This window comes from Aphis gossypii, chromosome 2 (assembly GCF_020184175.1).
Source record: "Aphis gossypii isolate Hap1 chromosome 2, ASM2018417v2, whole genome shotgun sequence".
Classification (NCBI taxonomy): Eukaryota; Metazoa; Arthropoda; class Insecta; order Hemiptera; family Aphididae; genus Aphis; species Aphis gossypii.
In genome coordinates, this window is record NC_065531.1 from 61,933,430 (window position 1) to 61,959,300 (window position 25,871).

At 27.5% G+C, this 25,871-nt stretch overlaps 4 protein-coding genes across 5 annotated transcripts in view; 3 read left to right on the forward strand and 1 right to left on the reverse strand.

Moving 5' to 3' along the window:
- Window positions 1–305: 305 nt before the first annotated feature.
- On the forward strand, window positions 306–12,899 carry LOC114122906 (bromodomain adjacent to zinc finger domain protein 1A-like). Of its 2 annotated transcripts, XM_050199368.1 has the most exons (24): window positions 306–1,581; window positions 2,438–2,576; window positions 2,665–2,804; window positions 2,900–2,974; window positions 3,043–3,259; window positions 3,622–3,930; window positions 4,568–4,745; window positions 4,822–4,914; window positions 4,983–5,184; window positions 5,244–5,359; window positions 5,420–5,582; window positions 5,656–5,898; window positions 5,997–6,420; window positions 6,621–6,809; window positions 6,878–6,970; window positions 7,100–7,142; window positions 7,206–7,328; window positions 7,543–7,659; window positions 7,752–7,891; window positions 7,954–8,039; window positions 8,211–8,368; window positions 10,962–11,078; window positions 11,836–12,178; window positions 12,243–12,899. In XM_050199368.1, the coding sequence occupies exons 1-24, from the start codon at window positions 1,469–1,471 to the stop codon at window positions 12,361–12,363; spliced, it is 3,942 nt and encodes a 1,313-aa protein (XP_050055325.1). In that variant the 5' UTR covers window positions 306–1,468; the 3' UTR covers window positions 12,364–12,899. The 2 variants fall into 2 exon arrangements, with proteins under 2 accessions (XP_050055325.1, XP_050055327.1); XM_050199370.1 differs by lacking the exon at window positions 10,962–11,078 and having other exon boundaries at window positions 310–1,581.
- Window positions 12,900–15,109: 2,210 nt separating this feature from the next.
- On the forward strand, window positions 15,110–17,456 carry LOC114122953 (uncharacterized). The gene is made up of 3 exons (XM_027985767.2): window positions 15,110–15,275; window positions 16,767–16,932; window positions 17,245–17,456. The coding sequence occupies exons 2-3, from the start codon at window positions 16,767–16,769 to the stop codon at window positions 17,322–17,324; spliced, it is 246 nt and encodes an 81-aa protein (XP_027841568.1). The 5' UTR covers window positions 15,110–15,275; the 3' UTR covers window positions 17,325–17,456.
- LOC114122952 (retinol dehydrogenase 13-like) lies at window positions 17,372–19,250 on the reverse strand. Its single transcript, XM_027985766.2, has 6 exons — window positions 18,979–19,250; window positions 18,712–18,877; window positions 18,413–18,521; window positions 18,032–18,346; window positions 17,693–17,897; window positions 17,372–17,569 (listed from the first exon to the last, which is right to left on the reverse strand). Exons 1-6 carry the CDS (start codon window positions 19,050–19,052, stop codon window positions 17,452–17,454), a joined length of 987 nt encoding a protein of 328 aa, XP_027841567.1. The 5' UTR covers window positions 19,053–19,250; the 3' UTR covers window positions 17,372–17,451.
- A 641-nt stretch (window positions 19,251–19,891) lies between these two features.
- LOC114122958 (Kv channel-interacting protein 4) overlaps window positions 19,892–25,871 on the forward strand; it is a 59,094-nt gene continuing 53,114 nt past the window's right edge. Inside the window, exon 1 of the mRNA XM_050200772.1 lies at window positions 19,892–20,171. The gene's annotated coding sequence lies outside the window, so the exon portion shown is untranslated. The remainder of the gene's footprint in view (window positions 20,172–25,871) is intronic.

The following is a 25,871-nucleotide window of genomic DNA, read 5'->3' on the forward strand; positions in this document are numbered from 1 at the left end:
TTTACAGTTTATTGAAATGCGAATAATTCGTTAATCCGGGAGTTTTACGACGTGTCTAGGATCAGCGGGACAGTAGTTGTAGTCTGCAACATGGCAACCCTAATTAAATCACATTGTTACGAGCAACTGATTCGGTCGTCGTAGAGTCGTAACGACGACAGTCGTGTAAGGCACGAACCGGCAACCACGTCTCTGTTAAGTATTCCTTGTAGGCGCGCTGATGCAGGTTATCCACAAAGAGTGTGTGTAACACGAACGATTTCGAAAACGTACGACGTCTTACATCACTGCCTCGGCGCCCGCGAAAACGTCAAACGGTCGGACGCAAACTCGCAAAACGTTCCGAGTACGTCGGACACTCGGACGCGATGATAAAATAACGATTATCAGTTATTTTATCACGCACGACACGAAGTCTTAGCACGTGCAGACGTCTTTGTCGAACCGTTGTCAACATAGGAAAACGCGAAAGGCTGTCGGGCGGTCGACCATTTTGCGCTCGCCCCGACCTCACCAGCCGGCCGTTGGCGGATCCGATGGGGACGATGGGGTGGAAAAAATGAAAACGAAAACGGCAAATTTTTCGCCGTGATAATTTAGTGATACTGCGTATTTTTAATTTTTTACTATCTACAACGGCGGCGACTGTCGTCGCTGTTATCAGGCAATTTTTAACGGCGGCGCCCCCGAAATTTCCGAAGTAGGTGAATTCCTCTGTAAGCATCGAATTAATGGCCTCGAACCCCGATAGGTGAGTCGCGGGACCGAGGCATAGTTGTACGAGTACGGACGAGCCCGAGGTCGTGGCCGGTGCTGATTAACAAGTATGAAGTAACAACAATAACGTATACGGAGGTCGGCGGCGGCACTGACTGGATGTTAGCGTCGGTTTTGGCGCGCGCGTATAATCACGGCAGCGATTATTGTTGTATTTTTCTTTTTTTTTTTTTTTACCGTTTATATACACTTTACACTGGGCCCGCACTTATACGTCCCGCCACCGTCGTTGGTACCGGACGGACGCGGTTATGTTTTGTTGTTTCGTTCGTACGTACGATCTTTCGCGTTGATTTTCTCTCGTCGTTGCACATATTACACGATTTGCGGGCGTCCGTCACGCGGTCGTATCGTCGCTCGTTGTACTTTTACTCACGGTAGTGGCATTTAAGAATCGGAAGCTTCGCTACCTCGTCCGCTGTCGTCGATACAACCCTTGCGGGCTGGTAGAGAACAATCGACGCCGATACGAGACGAGTCGTCATCGCGCGCGCGGACCGGGACGACGGACCACTGAGCCACCGAGCAGCAGCTGGCCTTCCGGTCGTTGCGCGGGACCACTGCCGCCACCGCCGCGTCCGCATCAGCACTGGCAGTTGCATCCGAAGCTGAACAAGACGACCGCAACCGTTGCGTTTCACCGCCGACTGCCGACTTTTATTAGTTCGCCGCCGCCGTCATCGTCGTCGTCATGCCACTGCTCCACAGAAAACCGTTCGCCAAGAACCCCGTGCCCAGGGGGCTTAGGGACACGGACGAGGTTTTCTACTGCGAGCTGACCAAGGAGATTTTCCTCAGTTACGAGTGAGTCTTGACGGGTTTACCAAAACAGTCGGCCCGTCGACCGTGTTCTGTGTTACCACCGTTCGCGCGTTTCACATGGCGTCCCGCGGCCGATCGATTCTCGCACGGCGCCCACGTTAGGCGATCGACGAGTTCGGTCCGCCCGCGTCCGTTTTTCCGGTCCGTTTTTGTTCGATCCTACGTTTTCATTTCTTTTCTTCATAACTTTTGACCCGCGTCCACCGGGTAGTTATTAGCAGTTAACGGACAGTCACTTTCACCGCGCTTTTTCCCGCGATCGTGTTTCGATGAATTTTTTTTCCTCTTATTCGAGGTTAAAATACTTGAGCGAGTGGGACGAAACATTATTCTTTGTACGACAATTAATTTTCGAAAACTCGTTTTTCAGAACACATTTCAAACTAACTACCTTTCCTTCCTGTTACCTAACTGTATTATCTGTATCATCTATATTCTATAGAAAACTCATGATTAATGTTGCTTTTCGATTTTCAGAATTATATCTACCTTCTATTGTTATATTATATTTATTTGGCGCATTTCTGGGTATTTCTATCATAGGTGCATTGAATCCAAGCCATTATAAACTAGTTATCCTCATTAATGAAAATTTGTAATGTTTAGTTGTTACATAATACTTACCAACTCATTTTATAATTTTATTTGAAAAGTGGTTTAACTTTCATGAATTTAATTTTTCAAATTCCTGAAGTCTTGAGGTTGTTTAGTTACTCTTTTTCTTTAAATTTAAATTGTTTCAGAATTCTTAGTATTATTTACTTAAATTAAAATTAAGACTATTTTTGAATTTAAAAAAATGAATTAAAATTCATTCTATTTTTTTTTTTTTTATCAGGCATTATGTAGAAAGAATTATTTTGTGTAATTCATTAGTTTGGTCATGTGAGCTAACTGGTAAAAAAAATATGACTTATAAAGAAGCCTTGGACTGTGAATTAGACTCAAAAAAAATGCTAAATGACTTTCCAAATGAGGTAATGTTAAAAGTCTTTAATTTTATAAATTGTTTTAAAGTTTTATTTTTATTTTTCTAACAATCATAATGATTATTTTAATTTACAGCTTCAAAAACCCATTTTGTATTTATTATCACTGACAAAATGTTCTTCTTTGAAAGAGCTCATTGAACAAATATTTAACTATGTAAGATATAGATATTTTGTGTCAGAAATAGTGGATGTTGCTTTAGAACAAGATCAATGGTAAGCATTGTTTTAATTAGTAGAAAATAGTAGAAGACGGTATATTGTATTATGTGTTGTTTTCTAAAAATATTAAATTTGTTTTTACTTAAAAGGTTAAAATGTAGAGTCTTAGCTGTACATGCACCGTCTGACCAGAAGATTGCTGAGAGAAATCATCATACACCAAAGTAACTACTTGAGGTTTTGATTAAATTGTTAAACTTAAATTTATACTATTATATTTTTATTTCCACAGAAAATCAAACGATAGTAATTCAAGTGCAGCTCTTGCATTTTATAGTTATGACGTGGAATTACTCAATTCTAAAAAAAAACAAAATCCAAATAATGAACCTATATACAGAGTGGATGGTGTTCAAATTCGAAGATCAAAAGCATGTTTTACTAGAGATCGATGTAGATTTTTTATAACTCACAATGTTGAGTTTAAAAATGGCTTAATTTCATTAAAGGTAAATTTCATTATAATACTCAAGTAATTCATAAATAAAACTATTTATGTTGAGTAATGAAAAAAAATAATTTAGAAACTAGTAATTTTTTAAAAAATAAAAATTGTTCTGGACGTTTTAAGTTTTAATATTTTTGAAGTATTATAAGAACATGTTATCATATTCTACAATAGTTCTGATACTGAATATCTATTAGTTGTATATTCTTTTCTTTTTTTTTAGATAAATCATGTTATTATATTTTAACTATTTTATTTTATTACAAATAAATTTTTTAAATTACACAATCTTTTGGATATTAACCTCACTGATATCAAATGTTTAATTTTATTAAATAATGTTGTGAAATTAATATTATTTAGGAGAATGTTGCAAATAGTATTGCCAACTTAAAATTTGAAGACATATTCAGTGGAGAATCTCCTCAGTTTTCTGAAACAAAAAAGAACAAAGTATTAGCTAAAAATGGATTAACTAAAAAAAGTAATAAATTGATGAATGGAGGAGAACCATCTAAAAAAGATGAAAAATCAATCCAAGAAACAGTTGAAAAATTAAAAGAAGAAAAATTAAAAATTAAAGAAAAGAGAAAGGAAGAAAAAGAAAAACTATCTAAATTTATGAAAGAATGGAACAAGAAAAAAGAAGATCTTGAATTAGAAGATTTAAAAGTAAGTACAACTTTTGTTTTAAGAATTTATTTTTCTAAACTATTTGAAACTAGGTATAACTGAAAAGTTAAGTTTGCATTATAATTTTATTAGTTTATTTTTTATTAATTGAGTAGTGTATTTCATACAATAAAACCATAAAAATAATTATCCTTTACTTTTATAATAGATTTTGTTAGCTATAATAATTATTTTATTAATTTATTTTAAACAAATTTGAATAGAAATCGTTTAATTTATTGTAAATAATTATGACGTATCATTTTGATTTTTAGCATAGTTAGAGAATTAGTTCTACAATACCTTATGACTATTTTTTTCATACAATGTTAAGCAGTTAAAGTTATTTATGTATCAAATAATTAGATTTTAAAATAGTGAAAATGTTTAAGTAAACACTAATCATTATTGACATAAATTAAATTTTAGCTTGGTTTTTGAAAATAATAAAATACAAAAATTAATAGTTAATGTCTATCATCAAGTTAATACAATGGTCTATTTTATTTCTTCGTGATTTAGTATTTATGTTATTGTTTCAGTACATTCTATGTTCATATTAATATAATATGTTTTATACTTATTCTTTTATTTTATTAATTAAATATGTACCTAACACCAATATGAACCTTCATAGGAATTGCCCAATGTCAATCCAGTTAATTTGCGTATTCCAAATGAAAATTTTGGTGATTTTATCATGATCTATGAGTTTTTCCACAATTTTTGGTCTCAACTTGATGCGGGCAGTTATTTTCCACAAGGAATGAGTATAGAATTATTAGAAAGATGCTTAGTTGAAGAAGAAATAACAGGTATAGAATTTTGAATTTTGAATTTTTTAATTTGATTATAGTAGATATATTAAAATTATTAATTTTGATTTCATAGGTCCATTAAATACTTTAGTTCAGGTACTATTAACAACAATATTTGACCTTGAAGAAGATGAAGAAGCTGATATGAAAGATAGTCATATTTCAGGTTTTTTATTTAGTTTTTTCCCATACTTATTTTTGAATTATATAATATTTTATACAAAAAATTATTAGGATGTGAGCCAGTATATAATATTAGCGATGATAAAACAAAAACTGCAGTAAAATTAGCTACCAATGCAAAAAATTGGTCAATACAGCATTTGGGCCAACAGTTAAATAAAATAACATTACAACCCACTGTTATTTCGGAAGTTTTGAGAATTCATATACTGTCATCTGGTGGAAAAAGTTCTGATAGAATGACCAAGTGGATGTAAGTTATTCATCAATAATAAACTTCATTAAACTAATTATTATTCATGTTTTTTGAAGATACCACGAAAGAGGAAACTATTGTCCAACAGATGACCCTGGACTTAATATTAGATTAGAACATCCAGAAGTATTGGCCGCTCTTAGTAATCATCATATTTCATGCTTGTCAATATGTAAGTTTTTAAAATTAAAATAATATGTTGTTGATTATAATTTATTATGTATGTGTTTAGCTGACAAAATAATGCTAATTAATTGCTTGATGAATCAAATCTTAACATTTTCATCATACCGAATACAACTTCTTAATACTGTCGTCAAAATGAAAAATGACAGGTTGGAAGTAAGAAGTGCATTAGCAGCAGAAAAGAAAAAAACTCAAGAAATAGTTCAAAAGTAAATTCATAATTTGTTATTTCAAATAGTTAAAGGTTAAATTTTAAATAATAATTATATTTATTTTATTCAGAAAAAAAGAATTGAAACTATTAAATGGTGAAGCTCAGAACATAGAAACTTCTGACCAAAAGGCAATTAATAGTAGACTAAATGAATGGAACAAAAAACTTTCTGATCTTACCGATTTAGGCATGACTGCTCAAATATTGCCTCTTGGAACTGATCGAGCATTTAGGAAATATTGGATGTTTGCATCAATGCCTGGACTTTTTATTGAAGACGATGAACCTTATCCTGGAACTTGTTTACCCAAGTATTAATTTTTTTAAATCTTCCATTGAGCAAATACATATGACATTATATCTTTATTAGGGTTTTTACTTAAATATTGAATATTTGATTGTGTTTCAGTGGTACTCCTATTAGTAACATCAATGAAAGCGATCCTGTGTCTTATGTTAAAAAACTGTTTGAAATGAATGAAAAAGAAAATGTTAGTGAATCAAGAGTCAGTTTGTCCAATACACCATCAAAAAAAAGACTTATTGATGAAAGTAATAATACATCATTTATGACAAATGGGAGTTATGTGGATCAAAAAAGGTCACTTTTGCGCTGTTTTGGTCCGGACAGCCAATGTCCAGTGCACGATAACATTGAACATAGGCTTGCTTGGGGTTATTATAACACTCCTGATGAATTAGATAGCTTAATTAATAATTTGAATTCAAGAGGATTAAGAGAAGGTGAACTTAAGAAGGTGTTGATACAAGAAAAACCACGTATACTTTCAAGTATGGAGAAGTGTACAAATTGCCTTTTAAACCCATCCTTGGTAAGTTTTTTTTTTTTTAATATAACTATTTGCATTGTACTTAATCATCTTACTTAAATACTTTATGTTGCAAGGTATGCTTCATTTTAAATAAATACTAATAAAATTAATGTATATCTTAATTCCTCTCAAAATAAGTGCAGTAAAACTATTAGTCTGAATAGATTAATATTTCAAATAATTTTTTTTATTATTTTTAGATGGTCGAGGATGATAAAAAAATTCAAAAACGTTTGAAAACTGATTTTTCTGAGTTCAAAAAACTAAATGTTAAATTTCTTCGTTTAGATTCTGATGTTGATACCTCAATGGAATTAACTTTAAGAGAGTATATTTTATACTTAGAAAGAAGGTTAAATACTTCAGCACTAGGTAGCATTGGGTTAAAGGTATGTTTAAATTTTCTATTGAGTTCATATATGGAAGTTAAATCTAATATAAAGTATATTTATCATAGTCCACAAGTAGAGATCAATGGAGGGAAAATATTGCTAATGGAATCTATAAAGTCCCTGGTCCAATATTATCATGGGGTTGTAGGAGTAAAATGGTAAGTTAATTGTTATTTACATTAAATATAATTGTTTTAATAATTAATAAGATTGTATAATATTTGTATGTATTGTCCATTATTTATCTATAACATAGTGTATTATATTATATTAAATTTTTTTTTTAGAATGTTGATAACTCTGAAAAAGCTAGTTCGCCAGAACTTACTGGTAAGTATTTAACCAACAATAATTTGTATTATTTAAATGTATAACAAAATATTGATATTTTAGATTACCAAGATCCAGTTACATATATCGCTGATGTTAAAGTTGATAAAAAAATATCTGAGTTGGCTTCTGTTATCCTTAAAATAGAACAATGTATTGAGCCTAAATTTCTCAGAAGACCATTAGGTAATTTTATAATATTTAATTACTAATTTTTTTAATGAGGTACATTTTATTTGATGATGGAATAAAAAACAATTATTTTTAAGTTTACCTTCATGTTATTTGTAAATATGTGATAGAAGTAATTCATTTTTAATATAGCTATTAATTCATAAATAATAACTTATATTATTTAACTTCTTCATTTAATGTACATTTTTAATGTTTGGTATTTTAGGGTACGACAAAAAAGAAAAAATGAGTTCAGCCATAAATCCTTTAATGGATAAGTGGGAAATGTCATTGATGAATTCTTTAAATTTTTCACAATTATTCTTACATTTAATTACATTAGGTAATTACATTTATATATTAATATACTAAAATACTTTGAGTATATATTAAGATACATTAAATTTATCATTGTATTTATAATTATTTTTTTAGAGAAAAGTATTGAATGGTCAAAATCAATTATGAAAGTTAATTGTGTGTTATGTCGAAGCAATAAAGATGAAGATGTTATGTTGTTGTGTGATAATTGTAATAAAGGACATCATATTTACTGTTTGAAACCAAAACTTAAGGTATGTCTTACTAATTTATTGTTTTTTTTATATAAATTATAATATACGTATTATGTTTACAGAAAATTCCCCAAGGTGATTGGTTCTGCCAAAAATGCGTGCCTATAGTAAAACATGAAGTTGAAGATGAAGAACCTGAAGAAAAATCGTTAGTTATTAGTTATTATACTGTCACCTGTTTACATAGTTAATTAAATAATATTAAGCAAGATACAATATTACTTAAATGATTATGCTAACAGGCATAATAGACATAATATATATTTTATGTATTTGATAACAAATAATTTATTTTATATATGATTTTTATTTTTTACAGAAAATTTGATATTTGTTACATTTGTAAAGAAGAAGGAACAGTGATAACTTGTGATGATTGTTTGAAGAATTACCATTTAGCTTGTCTTAATCCACCAAAACGTGCACCACCTAAACGAAATTGGACATGCTTCAATTGTCGACAAACATCTTGTAAAGGTACTAATTTCATTAATATTATTTTGAATTATTAACTATAGTTAATATTATAATTAATTACCCTTTAATACTATTTTTATTCATATAGAAACATTTATATCGTGTTGTTATGTATAATATACATAATTAAACTGTTTTATTGAGAGGCTGTAACTCACATAATTTAAATTTTTAAGAAAGACCTACAATGATACAACTGCATGAATTTTTCTAATTATTATTTTATAAAACCGAATGAATAGAAATTTAAAAAATAAGTATTAATTTTAAATACTTACCTGAAATTATTATTTAATTAATACTAAAAACAACACTTGTGGATTACACCCTTTTTGCTTTATGTATTATACACAATCTATTTCGGTTAAAATAATTTTTAGTGATGTAAGTCCTTTATAGATATTTCTTTTTCAAAAGACCTATTTATAAAACGTATTACCTATGTCTGTTGAAAATACCATTTTTATATAATCATATTTTACATTTATTTTATAAAAGGGGTGGCTCAATATTTGGCTGTATTCGAATTGAGTTTCAATTGAATCCCAGAGAACAAACTGACTATCCCTATTGAGTCACCCTCATAATAGGTGTTATAATATGACTATTAAAGTAATAACAAGATTTTTCTTTACATTTATAGTTTTACAACAATATAGTAATGAACACAGACCTAGGACTGTATTTTTATTGTAAATCTAGATATAATTAAAAATATCATTTTTTATTTACTTTTTATTATATTTCATCTTTCAATTTTTCATTTATGTTTTTATGTAGCTTATGAATACAAAACTTATAAATTATTTTTTAATATCAATATTATTTTTTTTGCTAAAAATATTAATAGAACAATCTCAAGTTTCCATGTATCATACAACATTAATTCTATTGTAAAATTAGTGTTGTATGATAAGCAATAGAAATTGTTGTTTAAAATATAAATGCCCATTCATTTTGTGCAATTTTTATATGTGTTAAGCTTTTTATTATATTAGCTGTTTATATATCATTCTAAAAGTCTGGGACTCTATTTATTTTATTTTTTTAAAAAGTCTGGGACTCAATTAACATATTTTAAAAATTTATTTTGTTTTAATTTTTTTTAAAAGTCTGGGACTCAATTCACATATTTTCAAAATTTATTATTATTATTTTTTTTTTTAGTGGTGGGAACTGAATTCAAATTACAAAATCTATTCTGTTATATCATTAGTAAAATATACCTTATCTTAAAAACGCCATTTTTACATATTACGAGTTTATACTCCTTTTTTTATTCTTATAATGATGATTTCAAAATATTGATTTTTTCGATTTTTGTTTACACTTTTTCTATATTACGCTGTCCCGTTGAATATACATTACAGTATTTAACCAATTTGTTATTAATATTTTACTTCTGATATAAATAGACCATGTTCTGCTAATATTTTTGAGTACTTGCTTTTTACGAATATAGTTTTTACTATAATCTAACAATTTATGTGAATGACATATAATTACATTATAATTAATAAATTTCACAAATATTTAATTAACACAGTAGATAAAATACTAAGATAAATTATTTTGTATTAACAAAATTGTTATATTACTTATATTGATAATTTGTGGTGTTATCATATTATGCGAACTGTTAACTGACACTAAATAGTCTCAATGGGGATGAAGTGGTTAATATAAAGCATCAGTGCTTATACACAATGTTGCTGATTTGTAGTCACATATGGTTTCTCTATCTAGACAGACTAATTTCCTAGAGAAAAAGATTGTAATCTTTCTTATTGTGTTCCTAATTCTGTACCATTTCTTAAAATTCTACTATCAGACAATCAAGTCAGAAATTTTAGTCCATTGCCATACAAATAAAAATAAAAACAATATCTTTAATTTATTAATTTATTTATAACTATGCTAGGTGATTAATTTAACTTAAGACACTTTTTACTTCAACAACTATTGTTATTAATATTTCTTTGTGTAATTTAAATTGTTATAAAACAATAGTGTTGAAAAAAAAATATATTTTTTACTATTTTTCATCATTATGATTTTTTAAACTTAACATTTTTTTAAAACCATGTTAATTATTTTTTAAAATACTTAGATTTATTTTATAAATGTAATTTTAGACAAATCGTTATGTGTTAAAATTTTAACTAATTGAATAAAAATTTTAAAGTTATAAGGTAATATTACCAAAGTCTTAAATGTATTTTTATAGACTGAAATACTCCAAATCATCTGCTTCGGAATATGAAATTAAAAATGTATGATGTCATTCAAGTTTAAAAACTTGAAAATTAATATTTTAAAATATATTTAATATATTTATTTTTTTGTCTAATAATGTTAATTTTCAGAAATAATTAATGTTTTAAGTTTGGATTATCCCATATAATTAAAATATGTTTAATTTTTTAAAATGCATCAAATGATTATTCTCAATATTGAAGTCCCCCCTTATGTTTTTAAGAGTCAATAGATACCAAATGTTTTATTAAAAGATAAACGCTGTATAATTAATTTTGGTGATAAAATAAGCCAACATTTCCTGGGCCTATTTCAATCTGTTAAAAATTATTTACAGATGAATTGGAACAGGTTGAGGTGGAAAGGTATAGCAGGCGTAAGAGTTCGCAGGCTGCTACTGCCAAAATATCTGAATTTGCTCGACAACTGTTACATGCATCAGCCAGATGTTATGGTCTGTCTCTGATGTCATATATTCTAATTTTTTGTGTTTATTAAAAATATAATTATGATTATTATCCATCGCAGATCCAGGACGTATTCTAAGAATGCTAGTTCTATTACATATTTTATCTCTACAATTTTATTGACTAATGATTTTTTTATTAGGTTTGATAATAAAATTATAAATTAAATACTAAATAATTTCTTAGTACTAAAATTTAAAACATTTAAACGATACATGTAAAATATGGATTTGATTATTTTTATTCAATTGATCGATTTTGTTACACCTGGATCTGTATTATATAATACAATTTTAATAAATCTATTGCATGTAAAGATTTTTATTCAAATATTTTAAATGGCTTGATATTATTTAAATCTGTTTATACTTGATGGTTCGTATTGTAGGTTGTTAATAGTTGTTGTCTTAGTTGTCTAAAATAGTGTGATTTTGTTTAATATTATGCTTGGTTAAAAAAATTGTATGTATATATTTATTTATAAAAAATAATATATTACACTTATATTATTTATATGAAAGATAAAGATATGTTCTATGTAAGATATAGCATGATGATTTAGATATTAGTTGATATATTTATATTTATTTATATTCTTATTGACATATGTTGGTTATTCTTGGCTTTCAATTTCCTTTGAAACATGTTAATACAGTATAATGTTTATTAATTACCATGAATTTTGCATGATCATTTGTTTAAAATGTATAAATAGTAAATGTTAATGAAGTTAAAAAATTTTAGGGGAAGAAGAAAATACTACAGAAGAAAAAAGTCGAAGAAGAGGTAGACATACTGAACAAACAACTTTAACTACATCTGAAGATCTGCCTTTAGACAATGCTCTTCTTCAGTTACTTTTAAATCAAGTCATGCATCATCCAGATGCATGGCCATTTTTAAGGCCTGTTACTAAGTCTCAGTGTCCTGATTACCATACAATAATAAGAACTCCCATGGATTTGGGCACTGTAAAGTATAAACTGAATATGCTATCATATAGAACAAATGCAGATTTGTTAAGCGATATGGAGTTGATTTTTGAAAATTGTTTTTACTACAATTCAGAAAATTCTGAAGTCTTCAAGTAATTAATACCATATAATTATATTGGGGTAGTTAATAAAAATTATTTATTTTTATTTTATTAGGTGCGGTGAACAAGTATACAATTATTACAAAAAACTATGTCAAGAATGCAATTTGAAGGATTTCAGTGAAGATGGTGTATATGATGGCCCTCCGCTAAAGAAATCAAAACACAGCTTATAAATTTAATGTTTGACTAAATGTTAGAATTTAAACTAGGTTTCTTTACATAATCAATAATTAACTAATTATTGTTACGGTGGTCCTGTTAAATTATTCATTACATCTTTCCCTTAGATTTTCAAAATATTATTGAGTAGTTTATTTACCAGCAGTCTGATTCAAGTACGAGTCATTTTTAAATTGGTTTAATAGTTCTTAAGAACTATATAAATATTAGTTAGAATAAGTATAGTTTAAATTAAATTAGATATAATTATTTTTTCTACTTGGCAATGATGCTTTATCCCAACACGCAAATGACGAAAAGTGTATTGTGATCCATTCTATTATTACTAATAATAGATTATACTTGCTGTATATTGAAGCTAACATTCATTTAGACTATAAAACTGTTTTTAAGATCATTGTTGTATTTCCTTATTATATATTGTGATTTTTAAAAAGAAAATATTTTTATTCAAACAAATTTCAATCAATTAATTACATTATACTTTGGCATATTGTAAGTCTACGACATGCAAACAGTACATCATTTATTTTTATTTTTTTTTCAGTTATATGAATAACTATATAAATAGTGTTTATATTGAATAATATTCATTTAATTAGATATTTTGAACTTATTCAAATTTCAGTATGGTCTATTTTTATGGTCTATCGATGTTTTATTTTTATTTTTTTTTTTTTTTTATTGTCTATCATGTATATTGATCCCTGGCTCAAACTTTTTATTTTGTTCTCTGTAATATAATATAATGAGTTTCTTTTAAGACATAGTGCTAAGTGCTATGTTTTGTTAATAATTAATTATTAAAATAATAATAAAAAAAAACAAATTTCAATGTAATTATGCGTTTATGTATTAGATAAACGCAGTCTATCTTTATTTTCTATATTATTTAAAGTATTTTAATTTTAATTTGTGTAACACAATTCCTATTTTCGTATTTTTTATTTATTATTAGTATTTTCATTTCTTTTTTTTTAAGTTAAATATTAGTATACATTAAATTTTTTTAAGAAAAGATGTTGTTTTATTTTGTTATTTTAAATTATACTTTACTATTTCAGCAACTTCTGGAAATATATTAACTGGGTTATGGCTTAAATAATAACACTTATGGTATGTATATTATGTAACAACATGTGTAACCAGTATTGCAACTTGGGATTTGAGAGCTTAGGTGTAGATCTTGGGGGCCTTTTAGTGGTCATAAAATTATGAGATCTCTGAGGGTTAATACCCTGTCAATTATGGTACTTTGTATTACATATTGGTTATGACATACAATATTAAAACTAAACATCAGGTCTTACTACAAGGTTATTTTAGATTAATATCTAATTTTTATTTTATTTTCTCATAAATATTAAAATTAATTATTTAACTTTTAATCCTTTATTTTTGTTAAATAACTTTCTTAAGATTAGACATTGAATACATTTTTTTTTTTTATAAAATAGTATTTTAAATCAATTGTTGGATTATACTTAAAAAAAATATTACATTAATTAGAAATGTGTTTGAATTTTGAACTATATCAACAAAATATTTGGAATCGTTAATCCATGTTTTTTGTATTTTGAGTGAAATTTATATTTATTTTTTTGTTTTGATACTGAGTGAAAGAGTATGATGTAATTTATTAATTTGTAGATAGTGGAAAAAGGTAATAGTATATTGTTGAATATTTATTTTGTTTTACCAAAGGTGACCCTAACTTAACCTCTCCTGGAATGAGCTAGCATGTGTGTGCATACATGTAAAATTGTCAGTAAATGTAAAGAATGCTAGCAATATCTACAAAACACGTCAAACATGGTCATACAGCATTCTAATCATTTTTATGAAATAGACAATTCTTTTAAAATCCGATAACTTCAATAATTTATGTTTAATCTTTACATAGTTGAATTCTAGCAAAATATTAACTAATATAATATAGTTTAATACTAAGAACCCATTGGTCACATTCTGATATCAAATAGTAACTTATTAGTTATTATAAATAAGAAATGTTTCAAAGTTATTAGATTAAAAAATAGGTAAATAGATTAATAAAAATTAATGTTTTAATAATAGTTATAACTTATAAGTATTGTATTATTCCTCAGTGTCTATATACCTAATACTAATTATCAGATAAATGAATTATCATATGAGAATATACCTTAAATTCTCGGTTTATCTTGGTTTCAAATTAATATCATTGATTATAAATTTATAATTAATGTTAATATGTTTATTTTTATTTTTTTATTGAAGTGTAAAGGTTTCTCTTTTGTTGAATTTTAATATAACATTACAAAAACTTCTGTTCATCGAGTGATGTTGTATCAATACATAGAACTATAGCCAATTTAATGACACACTGAAGTAATATTTTTAGGAATAGTTTTAATTGATTTAAAGAAATATAATTTCGTACAGCATTAGTGACAAATATCCTTTGATCACTGGCAGGCATTACAGTAACTTAATCAATGAATTCATTATTTTTTATATTTATATTAATCATTAATAGGTACCTTATGTATTAGCTTATAATTTGATCACTTTAGATTTAGATTTCGTAAATGTTTGTATGTCTATTTCATTAATTGTTGTATAATGTTTTTTTAAATTTATGCGGGAAATATTGGTATTGTGTTATGTTATCATAATATACCAAACGCTTATCAATGGTCTTGAGATACTATCAAAAATATAACCAATCAGGGGACAGGACGTGAAAATATAAAATTTCACGTCGTCGGGTAGTGGGTACGGGGGTACTCCAACTATGTGTAAATACTAAATAGTTAACATTAACCACTGCGACTGCGTTTCATATTTGCATCGCCCTTCGACTGCTGTCCGATCTCAGAGGTCAATTCATTTTTCCATTGCCTGCAAGAAAAAGGAACTCACGGTGAGTAAAATGGTTTGAATTTATGTTATATTAAAGTTCACCTCCGAATGTTGCGGAAAGGTGATAAATTTCGATTACGGCGTATAATTTACTCACCGACTTTGGTACACCTCAGAAGCACATTTGTGTTGTTTTATTGTCGGGTTTTGTATCTATCGAATAATATCATCGTTACGCAACGACGTGTACCTTAGCATCTGTGCTCGAATATCGTTACAATATACTTTTATCTCCAGTAAAATGTGCTAGCATAATCGAATCTAGGTAGGCGTTTTCATCGTTATTGTTAATCGTAAACTCGACGGACATTTTGAATACATCTAAGGCTCTTACCGATTCTACCCCTTAAATAATAACTATTGACAATTGGTAGTTTCTATATGAGTAGTCAAAAGCTGTACAATTTAGTAGGCACCTATTATGCAGTGATGTTCCCATTAAATTTATTGAGGATGTACTCCTCACAGATTTAACAATTTCAATGAAAAAGTTCAGGGTTTAAAAAAACAGATTTTCGTTTTACCATTATCCATATTAAGTTCTAGAATTTGAATTTGGTATAATAAGGTAGGAGTATATTATGATAAGTATCAATCAAATTTTAATTTTTATCATTTATTTTTATTTTATAAAATAAATTTGTAAATAAATATTTACTTAAATGTGTTAGCCATTAGGTAATAAAACAATTTTTCTGGTACCTATTCTTTCTTTCCTGGTATTGCCTTTAATTATGTACTATGTTATATTGTTATAGTCGATTCTATTCGACGACAAAGAATGAACACTGTCATAGTGCACAGTTTTTGACAATGGGAAATAATTTCTGTAATCAAAAATAGATTTCATTTAGTTTTAATTTTATTATAACTTATAAGACTTGAGCTATATGCCAATGTTTCTGCTTCGGTAATAATAACTAATACTATATTTTAATTATATCATATTAATTAATTACTTAAATGTACCTACATCAATATAGTTTACATAATAATTGATTGTTATAAAATGTAGTATTTTTTTTTTATGTTAGTACTTGTGATTTTAAAATGAAACTGTTTCTATTAATATGAATGATAAAAATTATGTGTAGTATGTGATAAAATTTAATTTTTTTAAATAAAGAAATTTGTTTTTTAAGTTTTCACTCATGCTTATCCTTTTGAATATGAAGCACTAAAGCACATTAGTTTTGAGGACTGAAAAGAGTCTTGTTTTCAGGATGGAGTATACTGATACTATACCTTAACCTTAGCTTCCTCCATAAAAAAGTCCTAAATCCGCCACTGAATAGAGTAGAAGACTGAAATATATTTTTTAATGTCTAATATTATCATTATTGATGTATTTGCTTTGATAACTTGTTTGTAATACTTGTTATATCTCATTATTAAGTATAATGTAAAGTTAATTTACAGAATTAAGGGACTTTGCAATTAGGTTTATTGATTTCAATATTTGTGTTAATAGTCATTTCATTCTAATTTTTAGATGGCTGATGAAAAGTTAAGCCGCAAGATGGTTTTCCCATACACATTCACAGCTAAGGCTGTCCAGTTTCCATTCAAACTACACTTTAACCATCATTGGATGTTCCCATGGTTCATTGGTGCAGCTGTATTGGTTTCGCCTGTATTTTATTTAATTCAAAAAGCTGGTAATTATATATAATAATATATATTGTCAGCTTCGTAGCTAAACCTCTAAGTCGAAAAATTTTGTTTTTTGTTTTATTGGATGTGCTGTATTTTTGTGGTCATTTTGATACTGCGAAAACTAATTTGTGATGTATATTTAATATGATAACATACAAAATATCTCATGTAACCACATGTAACTCGTACCACAGTTTTTTGTTTCTTCTAAGTGACTTATGAGGTTTTGCCACGAAGCCAACAATATATATATATATTTTAAAATATATTTACTTGTAATAAAAATATCTAAGTCAAATCATGATTCTTTTTAGCCAACTGTGAAGCTAATGTTAAGATATGGGCTGAGAAAAGGAGGAAGGAAGAAGAACACTACAAACACAAATGGGATTAAGCAACATTTGAGAAGCTCTGTAGAAAATAAAAATAAAACAACTGTCATTCAAAATTTAAATGTCATTTCTAATAGTGTTACTGCGAGTTTTATAAACATATTTAAAATAAATATAATGTAATATACATCATAGTTCAGGAGATACATTTTCCTTGACTTTAGTCCATTTTTCACTGACTTTCCACAGCCATTCAACTGTCTTTTGATCGCGTGCACGAAATGGTAATGGTATTATTTTGAAATTACTAAAAGAAATACAAAGTATTATATAGATATTTAGTACAATTCAAAAATAATTTATTCTAATCAAACAATTGTTGTATTTTGGTTATAATATTTTTAAATTTTAAGAACTGAGGTAAAATTACCTAATGAATTGTCCACTAATGTTTTCAAGTTCTGGATCTAAAGCTGCATGAACTAAAGTCTGGGATCCTTTGGCTGCTGATTTTAAAAACAGCCACGCCATCGGTTTTATGAAAAATCTAGTAACACTATTATAAAAAGGTAAATGTCTGGAAATATCTGTTGTACAGATACCAGGATAGATGGCATTTACTGTAACTCCAGTATCTGTAATAAATTTAAAAAATATTATTAACAATAAATTATTATGATACGTTTACAACTAAAAACCTTATTTACATAATATAATGTTGGGATGAAATATGTTACTAAAAAAAAATAGTTATAATTAATGCACAAACCTTTTAAGACTTCAGCTAATTTAATAGTAAACATAAGATTTGCAAGTTTACTTTGGTTGTACGCATCTTCTTCATTATATGACAATTCAGAATTTAAATCTTCTTTGTTGATTTTACTAGACCCGTGTTTCAGCATCGTCACATTGACAATTCGACTAGGAGCGCTTTTTTTCAAACAGTCTAAAAGTAAATTGGTTAACAAAAAATGGCCCATATGATTGACACCCAAATGAGTTTCAATTCCTTCTTTGGTCACGGATTTACTACATCTCATAACTCCAGCATTATTGATCAAAACATCCAATCTATTAAATTCTAATTTAAAAGTTAAAATTAAATGATTTTACAGCTTTTACAAAATATTATAATGAAAATTCAAACCTTTCTGGAATTTGGTAGCAAATTGTCTGATAGATTCTTGTGATGATAAATCGCATTTTCGGCAGAAAAGTCGTTTGTTTCTAGACATGAGTGCTAATTCAACTCGACTCTGTTCTAAGGACATTAAATAATTTTAAAAATACATACATATTTAAATAACTATTATCATTATGCACTTATTAATTAAAAATGTTTAAATGCTATAGTAAATAGTTTTAAGCTTGAAAAAAATTATATTAAGTCACATTATTCAAAGTCAATACATAGTATAGCCAATACATTATTATGTTCGCATTAACCTTTTCACATTTTTCCAAATCCCGACATGCCATCACGACAGTAGCATTTTTAATGGCCAACAATCTTGCAGCTTCTTTACCTAGGCCAGTATTTGCACCTGTAATTATGATCACTTTGTTGGCAGCTGAAGTTTTGATTTTGTAATCTTTTCCAGACAACACATCCCTAAAAAATTACAACAGTATGGTAAGTTAATTGCTTGGGCATAAAGCGATAGATACTGTACAAGTAATAAAATGACTAATAAGTAGTAAGTAATAACATACTTGATTAAATAAGCACCACCACACACTGTACCGAAGACACTGATGTAGATCAGAGGTTTAGGTATTTTGATCATACTGCGATGGATATCCGACGAAGTAAATCTAGAACTCGAGATAAATACCTACGGGCTTCTCATATAATAGGATTAAATATTAAAACTCAATTTTGTATTATACTTTTATTATTACTTTAGAGTTTTAGAGTGCTAACACGACTTTTTCAGCTGTGGTCTGCACTCTGCAGCCTGCGGCGTTTTATTACTTTTTGAGGCGGCTTTTAAGATTTGTGATAAGAAAAAATCAGTTCTGTGATAAATTTGAAGACCACGGTGACCAACACAATAGCGCTACAAAGCTCATGCAGTGGTAGTCTTTATCGTACGAGAATCCAATCGTACTTTTTAAATTGCATAATAAATTTCTATTCTAACATTTCGAACTTAATAAAAGCGGTCTGTTACTTTGTTGTATGTTTACAATCTGCTTAAATTAAATTAAACAAATAATTATAATAGAAACAAATGTTTAATATTAAATACTAACAATACAATATAGTGTTGAGTTTGATTATTATGTTCAATTCTAAGTTTTAACATTTAAACATTTTAAGTTTTAAGTGTTTTATTTTAAAAGCAAGAATTGAGAATTTAGTCTACAGTTATGATTTTTATGTTATAGATAGTCTTAACTGTTTTTATAAAATTCAAGTGTTGGTATTTAAATTACAATTTCTCTCTTAAAGTCACTGTTGACCACGGACTAAGATAAACCTAACCTATCTTAGTCCGTGCTGTTGACAAATGTTTCTTATAACAGTGACTGTTTAATTCTTTTCATTATTTTATTGATTATATTAATTTTTTAAACAAAAGAAAAATCTCGTTACCCGCGTATTGTGTGTAGGGCGTTTAGGCAATACTATCAATATTAAAATAAAATGTACATCTATCGGACAAGAAATAATGATCAAACTATAAAAACGATAAAAACTAAACAATAAAAACCGACTAGTATTGTTGGCCGTTGCCGCCAAATTGTTTGCGATAATAATTTATTAACTACCGATAACAGTCAACTATTCAAGGCAAGAACGTACGGGCATACTGTTACGATCAAAAGTTGTCGGATGAAAAATATTTGTAGACCGTGAATGGGAATGCGTAATAATTACCATTTAGTAATTTCAAACACAAGTAAGTACCTACATACATAACATTTACTTAAATTTAAGGGAAGGGGGTGGGGGTTTAAGGTTTCAAACCACCTAATAAATATAATATGCCTATGGATACGATACATTCTCCCTTATCCGGAAAATTTTCATTCACGATTCGCTAAACGTTCTGAATTATTAATAACATTTTTTTTTTGAGAAATAATATGTACTAGCAATTTAGGTACCATGGAAGATAATTAGTAAAATATGACTTATTGTATTTGATTTTTACTAAAAAATGAATATCGTTAGGTCCTATTCTATATTTGTCATACTAAATAACTTCAAGATATATTATGTATTAAAATCTAGGAAATATGCAGTTACCTGTAGTTACTAGCTACTTCGAATTACGATTTACAATATGCTCACACCATTGGCGTAGAATAGTGAAGGAGAGATAAGGGGGATTTATTACCCTCAGAATTTTATTTGAACCTCCTGTATAATATACTATTTTATACGTTCATGTACCTTTGAGAATTGAAACATTTTTATTTTTTTCAACTACCTATTTCTTTTTTAATAAAACTAAAAATAATATATTCATAAAATATTTTATTTGATATTCCAAATTATAGATTATTTAGTTATTTATTCATTACATCATATCTATTGTTATATATGTATTTTAAAATTATAATGTATAATTATCTATAATGTAATCATCCTCCGTTGGTGTTCCTGGGAATAAAAGGCGTGTTTCACACGAGGCAAATGTTCACTCGACGAACGCGATTTAGAATCGCTGTGAGCATTCGTTTAAAATTAAACAGTTATATTTAAGTCAACGTGTTCACACTATATAAAGTGATAAAATCCGCCATAATAGTCCTCTTAAATTTTGTTCCTTTAAATTTTACTTAAATTATATTTTTAGAATACATGTTGTGTACCTACCTAAATCATCATGTAGGTTATAACCATTATCACTTATAATAGTTCCTCTCCCACATATTAATTTTCACACTACGCCTATGGCCTATACTCATTTTTTCTGCAATAATGAATTTATTCAAATTATGATTCTTGAAATGTTTAAGTAAGTATTTTAAAGGATTATATCTTCAAAGACTTAGGTATTTAGATGGTTTTATACCATTTATAGATTGTCCCGTGGTGCTAAATACTTTATTTTTTTCAAATGAGAATTTCGGTTCTTTTTTTCACTGTAAATTGTTAAGTGGATAATTTTTTTGCTATATATTTTCTGTGAGACATGATTGTAAGGCATTTATATTATGCTCTCGAACACATATAATATATATGTATATATGGTCAGTACCGTAAAGCTGCTCGGTGACATAGGTATAAAACACGACGTTACGTTTACATGTTTGAACGTTTTATTGTTCATTTCACGGAGAAGGATTTATGATTTCGAAAAATTACTAAAAATGTTCAACTATTTTTACCTCAATACTTAATATCGCATAATATCGCGTATAGACATTTGAACAATTTATGTTTTTTGTTATAGTTCATCCACGATAATCCATAAGGTTAGGTCAAAAACTGCAAGTGTGTCTAAATAAGGTACAAAATTATGTACAATGAAATGCTACAGATTTCTATACTAATTAGATAAGGTACTCCTATATTACTTATAATATTATTAACAGTGAAACTCGCGTATCAGTTTCCGTCATTTTGTTGGTTGGCAAAACATTACGCATTTATTATACAAAATGTATTAGGAATAACATCGTTTTTAATGGTAAAATATAGTAATAAATGTAAAATGATTTATATAAAAAATACAAAATTTTTTTTAAACAACAGAAATCATTTTAGAAACCATTAAATATAATACAACATAATTAATATTTACTATGTAAAATACCATATAATGTCATATGAAAAACCACGCTTTAACTGATAGCGGAAGTTCGTTATTTACCTAGTTCTTTATAGAGATCTGTGTGAAATACATACATAATTTATTATATAATATTTGTAAATGAGTGTGATGATAGCTCATCCCGCTAGTTTGCTTAATTCTCAGTTTCTAAACTTTTGAAAACAGTTGCTATGCTGATTCAATATACAATTTTAGGAAAATAGTAAATTAATATAGTCTAAAGACTTAAGTATAATACTTATCTCTTGAAACGGAATAAATTAAATGTTAATACATTTGTAAATATTATCAACAGGGAATTTTTAAAACCTTTAAAGTTTTTATTATATTACCAATAGAACCGTTACACAATGATTTACTTATTTAACGTCGGTAGATTAGTACTAAAATTATTTATAGCGCTTATCATATTTTTCGATATTATCTTACTTTCTTCTAGGTAACTGATAATTTTGATATTAATAATCTGACGATTCTGTTATAAGTAAATTAAAAATAAATTCATATTAGCCAACATTAACCAGTACTTTAGGCATCATACAGACTGTTTGTTGTCGCAGTTACTTGTATACAGTGGCGTATTTTCAATAATTTCTTTTGGGGGGGGGGGGGGGGGTTCAAATTTTAAAAACCCCATTTGAGTAACACAAATTACAATTAAGATACTCCACACCAAAATAACCCAACTAACTTGTCTTAGATAGTTATATAGACATATAAGAGATATATATCATTAAATTATTAGAAAACCCGTAATAAAATATTTATTTAACATTAAGTAATTTTTTTTTTTGTTCTGGTGGGGGGGTTGAACCCAAATCCCCCCCCCCGTAAATACGCCACTGTTTGTATTGCTGCATAAAATAAGTACATTGTAAAACTACATAATTGTAAAATTAAAAATGTTATAAATAACATCATCTATCCCATTATTAATCAAATCAACAATCCTATAATTATGTACCAGTTATTACGGACGGACGCACACAACTGGGACATTAGATATCCTTAACTTATATGTTCAGAAACCTTAAATTTTTGTAAAGGAAAGAAATCAGGTGTTTTACCGGAATTTACTACCAATACAGACTATTTATTCGAAATCCATCCAAGCTACATTTGTTTCGCTTCCAGACGCTAAACTTTTTATACAACCAATGTCGCGTATTTTTATTTTTTAATACACCGTATAATATAGTACAGGTAGGTTTATATACCGCAGTGGAAGTGGCCGTCGTTTCTCCCGTTTTACTTCATTTCTTTATACGATGTGTAAAAGTTCAACATGAAGGAATTTTGTCATTATTCATAGTACGGGTGAGGTGGGGAGCTGTAATATAATCGCATTCGTTCATCATCGTGATATTATATAAGTTATATATATCACATTTTTACATACATTTGGTTTCTTTCAAAGTGGTTACAGCTGACACACATCTATAGATTTATCTCAACCCGAGCGTATTAACTATATTGATGGAAATCGGAAAGAGGGCAGTGATTCGTGATCAGCACTCTCGACATTTTTCAAGATTCTCCCTTCCTAAAAACAAAGAAAAATAAATACAATATTATTTTTCTTTATAAATATTGTCTAAAATTGAAAATGTCCATGTCAAAAACTAGAAAAGGACTACCTATGTATATCAAATTATGTTTTAGTAATATTAATAAATATTTTGATTGGAAAATTCCTTATTTTTCTTGAAGTGTTATATAAATGGAAATCGATTGTCATTATTTTAAAAATTAATTATAAAAATCCGATAGATTTATTTTGCTTAACTGGTTTGAATTTGATGAATTCAATAAACCTCTGTAGATATATCTACTAAAAATAATTCTTTGTAAAGATGATCCGCAATTTAAAGTTCAAATGCTATTATCAAAAAAAACTTTGAAAGGAAAGTATCATATTTTCAAAACTTTAGATATTTAAATTGAAAATGGCACACAATTCTTATAAAATAAATTCGAAACAATTTGCAAATTTTCAAGATTTGAAAAGGTTACGTTTACTTTTATGAGTCCAAGTGGAAACTTAATGTGATTTTAATAATCTTTATACAAATTGAATAGATTTCATATAGATGATTGTTCAGTATATTATTACAGAGGTCAAATAATGCAGTTTTTTTACTTTCCTCTTTTCATGGTAATGTTTGTCATCATCATCATCATCTTCGTTGCAATTACCTTCTTCATTTAAATTACAATACATTGCCCTTCCTGTAAAATCATTATGTATCAAGTACTTAAAGTTTTAAAACAATGATGACAAACTTATTTACTTATTACACTTTCTTAAGTTTCATCAATAAATATTAAGTTATGGTTTTCTTATAATAATAATAATAATAATTTTTGAAGGCCTTAGTAATTTAGTATAAATATTCAAAATTTACATTATCAAATTCGTTTACACTTTAAATAATAAATGTTTAAGTTGAATCTAATCAAAATTTGACTGCAAATTGGCTGTTTAAAACATAATTTTGTAGTATAATGTCTAAAATTAAAAATAAAGCAGACAAATATGATAAAAAGGGAATGTTTAGTTTAATTCATTCAAACTTATTTAAACAAACTGTTGTTTATCTAAATTATATTAACATTGTAAATTAAATCGATCTTTTATTTTTAAATAATCAGTCTGTATAAAAAACAAATTTATATCAATAATATGCTATGAAAATAATTCAGTAAGATAATTTTAAATAGAAAATAGTTATCATTACAGTTGATAACATTAGTATGATAATATGTATTATGCAGTAATTATAGATAATACTATAGTATGTATATGAAGTTAAAACGATCGTATAATAATTCTAAAAAAATAACCATTGCGTTATTTTTACGATAATAATAATAATAACAATATTATAATATGTTCGGAATTTATTACTTGATTGTCTGGCATATCCGGCGCAATGTTTAGGCAATTCGGCTACATTGCTGCGTAGATTAACAAAATATTATAATAATCTGATGTTATAAGTTATAACTTATACTAATATAACTATAAGAAAACTTGTCGAGTAAGTATGTACAGTTATCAGTGATAACTTATCACTGTTATTAGTCATCACTAGTTTGGTGCTTATTTTAAAGTAAAAAATGATTAAGTTTAAAGTCTAGTTATTAGTTAAAATTGATTTATTATGTTGGGCACTCACCTGGAACATTAGATTGGATGTGGTACCAGTGTATTTCGATTTAAATATAATTCGGTTCTTGTAAAACTACGAGTACTTTGAAGAAAAGGAACCTACCATGGATAGTAACCCATCTATAGTGAAATTTTGGTGTGCACTATAGCTTTTAGTCCACTCAGCCGACAGCCATCCATATATATTTTTTAAGGATTTAAGATTTATGTGGTATTTTTTTGAAAAATTTTAATAAAATAATCATCAATAGCTTTGATTAACTTAATTGTTTTAATCAAAATAATATTGGTATTAATATTTACTTTTGTATCTATTCTAAAAATTAATGCAATTTTTTGCTTGTACTTCATTAGATTTCTTATTAAGCTTATAAATATATTATAGAATTTTAGTAAAAAATAACTTACTATAAAATTATTATTAAGTTTTATAGAAAATTATATTTCTGTAGAAATTTCATTAATAAATCAAATGATATTACAGAATATATTTTAATACACATTTGCACCTTACCAGAGCTAATATGTAAGATTATGACAATATGATAAAATACGACTCTAACTTACTAATATTTTGGTATAATTAAACAAATATATTATATACAATGTTATTGATTAAGTATAATTGTATATAAGATTGCGTA